We start from the raw sequence: 10,383 nt of genomic DNA on the forward strand, positions 1-10,383 counted from the left end.
TGTGTGCTTTCTGTCAATGCTAGTGCGATTGTGCGCTTTCTCTCAATGCTAGTGCGATTGTGCGCTTTCTATTAATACTAGCGCGATTGTGTGCTTTCTCTTAATGACTGTCTTTCAAAAAAGAGTTTGGCCCTTGTGGACAGAAGTGGGGTAAGGGCCCAAATACTTTATACAAAAAGAGGAAGGAACCCACACTTCATTGTATTTCACACCATTCAATTTTGGATGAAAAGATAAACAAAACTTAATATGTTTATCAGGGCGATTATTTACGCCGTTTTATTCACCAATTTCGTAAAAAAAAGCAACTTTTGGTGGATATTATTTATGTCGAGAGAAATAACACTGCTATTTACGTACTGACCAAAAAAGTCGTGATGCCTAATCTTTACAACACAAGACATAAATCAAAATACATAAACAATATGAAGACATATAACTAGTGTGAATAATTTTACAAAAAAGTGATAAAATTTCAAAAAGAAGGGAAAGTTGTCAAGGTATTTTTCAGTAACATCAATATAAGCATTTAAGCACACATACATTTAATCACAAAAGAAATATTTGACCATAACGCAGCCTTCAACTGAGTCTGCGGGAAAACAAATAACCTCTCGGTAGAAATGTTTTTAGGCTATGAATTCCTAAGTATTTTATCTGTATTTCTTAGGACTTGATCCTGTTCGCCTACGCGTTTCGAGTTTGGGGGATTTCTTCGCAAACTCTCTTCAGGGCCAAATGAATTCTTTCCCCTGTTCCTTAACCTAATAGTGAAAACACAAACAGATTGTGGACACTCATTATAATTTGCTCCCCTCAACCTGCTCAGTCCTTCTCATATGTACATCTTTTAAAATGAAACATACCTCTGGGGACTTGAGGTAAGCTCAGTTCATCCAAAACACTTAGATGGATTTGTCGACTCTGTGCGCTTTCTAAAAAAACACACGGGATTTTGTGTCAGGTACTGGTCGTACAAAATTATTTTGCACATTGAAGTGAAGGTAAAAGAGGTGAAAAAAAGGACCAATTTTCTCATACCTGAATGTAAAACAAGGAGGGAACCAGTTGTTCGCTGTGGTTTTAATGACAGTGCGAGTCCTTCTACAGCGACACGCTGCGCCCTTCTGGGTTTGTGTGAAGGCCTAGAATGCACTCATGGCTCAGCTTCAGATCTTTAGGTTCATATCTTAAATGGCTGGGTTTTCTTCTTTGAGGCCAAACCATTCAGCTCGTTCACAGACACAAAGACTTTGCCAATCAAAGCGAAATCTTAACAAAAAGAGAACCATCTTTGGAGCCCATGAAATCTGTGTTTATCTTGTATAATGTTTTTATTATTTCTGTAAGCTAAAACGTTTTTCACAGTTAAGGTAAATAATGTATTAGGCCCAATCCTACTAATGGGAGCGACTGATGACGAGATAGGGACAGTGAGATGTATTACTTCAATTTTCCATTGTTGTCCGTTTCTTTTAGCCTTGAGATGGCCTGTACTTTGCACTTCTGTGCTTTGTGGACATAGCTGCATGACACATACCTGTCAAACAAAACGAAAAGAGATTGATGACCACTTCCCCTAAATGAACCTCTTGCACCAGGCGCTTCTGACTTCATCTCCTTTAACAGGACTCCTTCTGAGTCGGCTCAAGTAGGCAAACTCTGCTTGAGGTTAAAACGAGGTCATTGTGCTTTTATTACCAGAATTCACGTCCCAATATTGCAGCTTTACGCACGTTTGCTTAAAAGTGTATGTGTAATGTAAACCATCTGTTCTACAACGAAATAGTGGACTCTCTCCAAGCGCTGTAAATGACTTAAAAGCCTTAATGTATTGTTAATTGCTTTTTTCCGAACATTGAGAAAGGACTAGATGAGTCATGTGCACTGTCTATACAGTCTAAAAGTAGCAAACTGAAGTGTGCTCAGTGCTCTTTGTGGGGTTCCTCAAAAATAGCTGCACATCAGCCTCACGCCTGTGACAAGGTGACTGGCTAGTTAAGGGGTGAATACTGTTGTCCATACCCTTGGCAAAGGTGTACCAGTGCATCATCAATTTTTAGAGCACTCATTTAATATTAATCCATTTGTTCAATCAAAATGTTTTGAAGGTTGTTGCTATTTTTGAGAAACTCATAGCCTCCCTCTCTGTGGGTGGGCTGTGTCTTCTGTCTAACCCATCTGTGGGGCAGTTCCACCGGAAAACCTATGGGTGGTCACCTCGAAAACTGCCTAAAGCAAGACTAGTAAAAGGGAGAGATAGTTCTGAGAACCTTTCTCTGGTCTCAACAGCAATATCAACTGGCCCGACAGCACCAGCTTAGACTATGGGGCTGATTTAGATCATGGAGGAGGGGAATACTCCATCATAAACGTGATGAATGTCCCGTCTGCTGTAATACGATCCCATTATATCCATGGAGATTGTAATATGGTGGAAGAGATATACGTCATGTTTGCGACGCAGTGTTCCATCCGCCAAGATCTAAAGAAGGTCCTAAGATACAACTCGGTGGAATTGCTGTCTGTGAAGCATGCAGTAGAGCCTTGTGCTACACCAGTAGGTTCTTCTGCTTGTAGAGCACAAGCTCTAACAGACCTATCATAACATGCGGTACAGAACTGCTATTTAGGAACCGTAGCTACATCACAGATTCACTACACTGCCCAACACCAGAGGTGTGAATTACTGAGTCTGTCATAAGCAAATTGGGAAGTATAAAAGAAAATATAGGCATTGGTAGTTGTTGCACAGATATTCAATTTTTGAAAGTATTTATGAAACAGCCTTAACAAGTCAAATCATCCCTAGGCACTAATAATTATTCTTAGGACCTTATTATGAGTGCCCTGGTATCCATCTTAGTAACTCTGCTCTCCTTGGGGTTACTAATACCTGGGGCACCAACAGTTCCAAAGGAGTAGAGCTAACAGAGATTACTAGCAGTGTCCCTCAAACAAGAAGTCTCCAGGTGAAATACACCAGTTCTGTGGATTTACTGCAGACATTGTAATTCCAATGAGACTTGTAACTCCTGTTACCAATCCCATTGGAAGTTAGTAGACACCCACAATCAAGGCCAAATTAGAGGGAACATTCAGATCATTTCGGATGCACATTTCATTGGCATTTAAATAATGGTCTTCCTTCACCCTTAGTGGGTGGAATTGTCTACTAGCCTTATAGTCCTTTCCCCTTTGGGCTATTCCTGATGTTGAAGGCCCTCTCCCTCATTATAGGCCCTCGCCTGCTCATTGAGCCTATAACTTGGGTTTAAGGCCTTTAACTACTGGTATAGACCTCCGCAACAATAAGGCTATACTGCATTACATTTCATGGCACTGTGAGATTGAGTGATTTGCCCAGAATCACATGATTTTCAGCAAAGGGCAGGAGCTGAAATTAGAAACTAACTTCCCGGGTTTCCAGTCAGCAGTTTAGCAAGTAAAACACAACTCCTAATCAACTGCCTTTAGAGACTGAGCAATTATTCTGGTCATCAAAGGTGATTAGGAAGTCGGGTTCTCCTTTATCAATCACCCTTAGCTAGACGTGAGGAAAAGTTCATCATTTTATTTTGCTGTATTATCTTGATAATCTATTGAGTAAACTTCTCCCGCAATGCCTGAGTTGTCACTGTTGAAAGCACCAACCTTTGAGGATGAAACACTCAAGAGCAGCATTCTATTAGTTAGAATATTTGTTGAGATGTCCTTTTGTTCTTAGTATTAGGTCGTACATATGAGAGTTCATATCTTTTTATGTTTTATTGAAGAGTACAAATGTAACACATCATGGCAACAAATGCGTCTTATAACAGACACCTAGAAACTTATCAGGTGATCTCACCCTTAGTTCTGAAACAAACATTCCAAAACGGAACACAGGAAAGAGACCTCAAACTAACATATATAACTAAGAAGTTACCATCACATCTACCACTTAGTAATCGACAAAATGCTATGTGGGTGCTTACCACTTAGCCAGGGCTCTGAAGAGGTAGTATAAGCAATTATAATCTTCAAAACTCATCCTGCAAGGTGTGCAAAAATGCTGCTCTGCCCATCTGAACGGTAAGGAATTTAAGGCCTGTACACCTTAAAAGCTGACACAAGGCTGACTACTACTGTCTATATAAAGTGAAAGAAATTCAGATATCTTGCTCCTAAGCAATTGCTTAATGTGCTTATCCAACTGTGTAAATGTCCAACTGAAGGAGTCTTCATGAAACACCTAAACACCTGGCTTTTTTAACCTGGCAAACACTTCTAGGTTAGAGCTTTTTTACACAGGATCCCAGCACCTGTACGTTCTATTTTGTAGCGGCTATGCACTTTATAATCGTGCTAACATAACTTAACATAAAAATGGTGATATTTATTACCATTGCATTTATAATCATACCAAACAAAATAGCAAGCCTATCATTCTTTAAGTAATCCATATCCCATAGTTTGTTTAAATTTCATATAGACATGTAGATTCAAAGGATTTCTAGCCGAGACATCATTAATAGTTCGAATGTACAGTGCATCCCAGTTTTCCACCAAAAATGTATGTTGCAAGCTTTTGATGTCTGGACAGAAATATAGTGATTAGCAGAGGATAACTTAGTCATGTCTCTCATGAGCAGGTTTGTGTTACAGCTTTGCAGTTGCCGGGTATTTCCCCAAAAAACAGTGTATGTCAAGTCCGCCCCATTTAGATTGTGTTACATCTCATAAAGTGGACAGGAAATGCAACAATTTGAAGTTGAAAGAATAAGTAGCTTGAAAGCGTAAGCATGTGAAAGGAAGGTATAGAGGCGACAGCTGCAATGCGACATGATGCAAATATTATGCCCTTGCAATTGCTGTGCTCCAAAATGCATGCTCTTCTGTTTCATATGAATAACACTTGTTACAAGGCATGTTTTCTACGCATGCCATCACAACGCAAATCATTACAAAAACGCATTGTTACATCGCCTGCCATTACAATGCAAGTTGTCAGAACGACTTGCGGTGGGGGGGCGTTGGAGTTTGGAATAGTATAATTTACTATTCCAACTCCAGTGTGTACAACAGTAGGGAAGGTGTTGGATTGAAAATCCAACAAATCCAACACTTTCTGCCCCCTACAGCAGTTCGTTGTAACAACTTGCATTGTAATGGCATGCGATGTAACAACGGGTCTTTGTAACGACTTACGTTGTAAGGGAACGCGATGTATCACATGCGTTGTAAACTATGTTCCCCGTTTCATACTGATCCTGAGCTGAGGTATGGGGGCAATGGTACACAAAAGCACCTGTATCTCCGATCCAGATGGTTTGAGGGATAAGGCTCATTTAGTAGCTAAGGTTTATAGGTATGTGAGCGTTGTGACTGTATTCCGAAAACTAGGATCGCAGCCCATTATACAACTTGAAAGTATGAATTGCTGTGCATTATAAGGACACTGTAAGTCACTAAAGAGTTCCCTGACAATATCGAGTAACAAGGTCAAATCGGGATTATGAGTCTTGAAGCAAAACCCACAACTTTTCAGATTTTTCCGCAAACTCATTTTACCTGTGTTATCAAATATCAAAAGAAATTCCTTCTAAGAATTCATCCTCTGAAAACCCATGGTTTGAACTTTTACGGTCCTCAAACATAATAATTGACTTAGAAGAAACATGGGCTGAAAGTATAAACCTTAGCTTTTTTTTAAAAGAAAGCAAACAAAACTGTACGAATTGTATCATGGACCATGGATAAGAGTGCTCTCAGAAAATGCTCACAGTCCTTCTCAGTAATTAACTCCTATGCCAGCAATCTTGAGAAAGAATATCTTTGGCAGCCATGTTCGCTAAATACAAAAATTAATTTAATCCAGTATTGCTTTGGCATATTTCTTTGTAAAGACCAAGCCCCTCTGTGGGTTATGAAAGGCACAGATAAAAGACGTAGGCTATGTGACTATCATGTGAAATCAATCCTGCACATTTTTAGTGTCTGTCCACACCTATACTAGACAATAAGCACCCTCCTAAAACTTTTTTCCATTGGATATTCACTCCTGAAGTGGGGCACATCTTCAACTGAAATGCAGATTTGTTAAATTTATGATTGCGGTCGAGAAATATTGTAACTGTTTAAGGTAAATTTGACTCTAAAAAGTATTGCTTATACTGTACTCACTTGTTTGCACAATTACTATTTTTTCTAATACTTTTAAATAATCAAATAATAAATCTTTTTCTTCTTTGATCTTTCTTCTTCATAATAGTGATGACCACAACTGCGATATTGATGATTCAGGGGGCAGTGTCACTGCCATGATTTTAGCACATATCTTGTATTGTATGTATAAGTCATACAGCAAGTGCCTGAACCCTTGTCATTTTTATCTTGTAAAGATCGATAGATACATCTAACTTACATTATCAACATATGTTTCATGTTTGATTGGTATCTGAACATTAGGCAGAACTGAATACAAAACTGATATTGTTTTCTTATGTTCAACAGGTAAAAGCAAAAGAACTCCCGCTTTCTGCTGTACGGTTCATGGAGGAACTAGGAGAATGTGCTTTTGGAAAAATTTACAAGGGTCATCTGTATCTCCCTGGCATGGATCATGCTCAACTTGTTGCTATAAAGACATTGAAAGACTTTAATAATCATCAACAATGGGCAGAATTTCAGCAAGAAGCATCACTGATGGCAGAACTGCATCAGCCTAACATTGTTTGTCTTCTTGGTGTTGTCACTCAAGAGCAGCCAGTATGTATGCTTTTTGAATACATGAACCAAGGTGACCTTCATGAGTTCCTGATTATGCGATCACCCCACTCTGATGTAGGCTGCAGCAGCGATGAAGACGGCACTGTAAAATCCAGTCTGGATCATGGTGATTTCTTGCATATAGCAATCCAAATAGCTGCTGGAATGGAATACCTCTCGAGCCATTACTTTGTCCATAAAGATCTTGCTGCTCGCAACATATTAGTTGGAGAGCAACTCCATGTGAAAATTTCAGACCTTGGATTATCTAGAGAAATTTATTCATCAGACTATTACAGAGTTCAGAATAAATCTCTTTTACCAATTCGGTGGATGCCTCTAGAGGCAATTATGTATGGAAACTTTTCTTCTGATTCAGATATCTGGTCATTTGGAGTGGTTTTATGGGAAATATTCAGCTTTGGTCTTCAACCCTATTATGGCTTTAGTAACCAAGAAGTCATAGAAATGATTAGGAAGCGACAACTGTTGCCAATTTCAGAAGACTGTCCTCCCAGAATGTACAGCTTGATGACAGAGTGTTGGCATGAGATTCCACCGAGGAGACCAAGATTTAAAGAAATCCATGCAAGACTACGATCCTGGGAAGGACTTTCAAGTCACACTAGTTCAACTACACCCTCTGGTGGAAATGCCACTACTCAAACAACTTCACTCAGCGCAAGCCCGGTCAGCAACTTAAGTAATCAACGGTACCCAAATTTCTTGTTCACCACCCAGGGTTTGCCACAGGGTCAAATTGCTGGTTTTATTGGGCCACCAATGTCTCAAAATCAGCGCTTTATTCCAATAAATGGATATCCCATACCTCCGGGATATGCAGCTTTTCCAGCTACTCACTTCCAGCCACAGGGGCCACCAAGAATAATTCAGCACTGTCCCCCACCCAAAAGCCGCTCACCAAGCAGTGCAAGTGGATCAACAAGCACTGGCCATGTAACGAGCTTGCCTTCATCTGGATCCAATCAGGAAGCAAACATTCCTTTACTCTCTCATATGTCAATGCAGGGTCATCCGAGTGGAACTGGTGCAGGTGTCTATGGAAATAAAACTCAAAAGGCATATAAATCAGACTCAAAGCAGTCATCGCTACTAGGGGACTCAAACAGCCATGGACATAATGAATCAGTGATTTCGGCCGAGGTGTGAGCGCTTGAATTTTTTCATAAATACAACATACTGCAAAAACTAGGAAGACCTATAGATTTATATGCAAATATTTTATTAAAGTAAGATTTGTCTGCTGATAAAGTGATATTTCCAAGAAAGTATCTTTTGTGAAGTGCAACTGTGTACTTATTAACATGAGGCACATGAATACTACAGCCATGAAAAATGAACAATGTAATATGAGCACTCAACATATACAATGTTGTAGGTAACTCAACTTTGGGAACACAAGCAAAGATTTTCATTCAGTGAAGAAGGACATTTCATGATTATTATTTAATGGTAAATAAGTGCATGTTGAATGCATTGCCATTAAAATACTTGATGTTGCTTCTGCTTTATTGCATTTGTCGACCAAATACAGCTCTGGACAGGTTGTCTTGTTTACAGTTTCAACACCCTTTGTCTTTTCACTCATTTCTGCTTTCTGCTGCAGCAGCAATTAATTTTCCACATTTATTTCGAACGCCAGGTGACGTAAATTTCAAAAGAAAACGTTGTCAATTCCAAAGAAGATTTAACAATTGATTCTTGCTCAAAATAAGAGATCAGGTAAAGCATTCTGAGTGCTGCAATTCTTGATATTTTTCCATCCACTGATCATAAAGAGGGCATAGTCACAAAGGTAAATATTGGCCAGAAACATATGTTTATGACTACATTTATCTTACTTCCGCCTGCCAACAATTCACAAAGGGATTTGCAGTTAGGAATAAACCCTTTTATAGGTGTAGAAAACTCAGCCACAAGTGTATAGATTTCCACACCCATAAATCTCACTCAAGGTGGTGGAATTGAGGATGTCCTGGGCATTCCATAGCATGGTTAGATTTGGAAGTTTGTGAATGCACACATCCAAGTAAGTTTGTGAATTTTCACAAATTACTCGCAGCCTTCAAATGATTAGATTTTACTCCTGCTAAGTGCTGGCATAAATCCCTTTTCAGGGTGGGAAGTAGAATGGCTCACCCTAAAATATGGTGGTGGAGATTTACCAGAAAAAAATTCTCAATATATAAAACTATTTTCCCTGCAGAGAAGAAAGAAGCAAAAAATTGTATACTCACAGAGGGTAATCCATTCGTCTTGGGCAGAGTTGTCCGTCACAGAAAACTTTGTAGGGAGAATGAGTTCCAAACTTGGAAATACTTTAATTTCACAAGGAAACTACACCAAAACCTGTGCCAGATGCAACTTTCCATGCAAATTCCAATTGGAAATCACTAAAGTAGTAAAACTACACTTGGATGTACAAAATCCAAGTGCAGTTTTACTATTTTTTGTGAATAGACCCCACCATACAGTCATGTGGTGTCTAAGATTGTTCTGTATATTCCATATTACGTGTGACCAAACTAGTAGGGCCTATCATGCTAAAAGGTTGAGATTAAATATATGGTTCTTAAAAGAAAATCATATATAGATTATTTCATTCCATTTGCCAATTATTATTCAACACTTAAAAGATCCCAGCTCTTGATTTGTGTAGGAGAGGGGAAATTAGAATATGTGTATATTTTGTTGCTATGCAACTGTTTAATGAAACTCTATAGCCCGCATTTTTAAATGACAATCATTTTCCCAATATTATTTATTGTTTTTAGGTCAATATATCATTTTTAACTAACTGACATTTCTATTTCAGCTCTTAACATTAATCTGCGGTTTAAAACATCCTCCAGAAGAAAGCAATTAGGCAATATGTCATAAAAAGTCAAAGCAATAAAAAAACTATTTTATTATTAAACTACATATTATTCTAAGAATTTGTATAAACAGTTACTGAAACGTCAAGTATAATCAATTGAGAACGTTCATTTTGAAACCACTTTTAAGGATATGCAAACAACCCTGTGATTATTACAATTTCACAGTTTCCATTTTTGTATTAAAATAGTACTTTTGTGTTCAGAAAATGAAAGCAATTTGCTCATTTGACAATATTGTGTAGTCTAAGTTGATTTTCAAATGTTTTGCACAAAGGTGTGTTAATGTTTTGTATGGCAGAAATGAAAATACATCTCTGCATTTTATTTCATTGTGTGTTTCTTTTTTACCTTTGCTTGATATGTAGTATAAATTATTATGAAATACTTTCATTACAAAGCATTTTCCAAACTTTAACTGAATCCAAATAATTATTTGTTTAGCCACATTTTATCTTTTCAATGTAGGCATCTTATTCAGAGCAGAATGGATACTTATTTCTGTAGACCTCTTTTAAGTAGAGAGACAGCAAGTTCTATATCCGATAGTGAAGCTTGCAATGTTATAATTTTCATATGTTAATTTATAATGGATTTTAAAAAGAAGAGTACAGTGTCTGTGTGTGAAATGTTAAGTTATACATTTACAGTTCTATTACCAACACCAAACATAAATTAAAAAGGATATGCTGGTGCAATGTAAATGAAGGGGCTAAGGCTGCAAAAGAGGGATGCA

General features: G+C 38.1%; 1 protein-coding gene across 1 annotated transcript in view; it reads left to right on the forward strand.

Annotated features, from left to right (window-relative positions):
- The window catches only part of ROR1 (ROR family WNT receptor 1), a 689,389-nt gene extending 679,328 nt beyond the window's left edge, over window positions 1-10,061 (forward strand). Inside the window, exon 9 of the mRNA XM_086953588.1 lies at window positions 6,496-10,061. Coding sequence (XP_086809714.1) covers window positions 6,496-7,920 — 1,425 coding nt within the window. The 3' untranslated portion in view covers window positions 7,921-10,061. The remainder of the gene's footprint in view (window positions 1-6,495) is intronic.
- Window positions 10,062-10,383: the final 322 nt, after the last annotated feature.

Source organism: Lissotriton vulgaris, chromosome 1_1 (genome assembly GCF_964263255.1).
Source record: "Lissotriton vulgaris chromosome 1_1, aLisVul1.2, whole genome shotgun sequence".
NCBI classification, from domain to species: Eukaryota; Metazoa; Chordata; class Amphibia; order Caudata; family Salamandridae; genus Lissotriton; species Lissotriton vulgaris.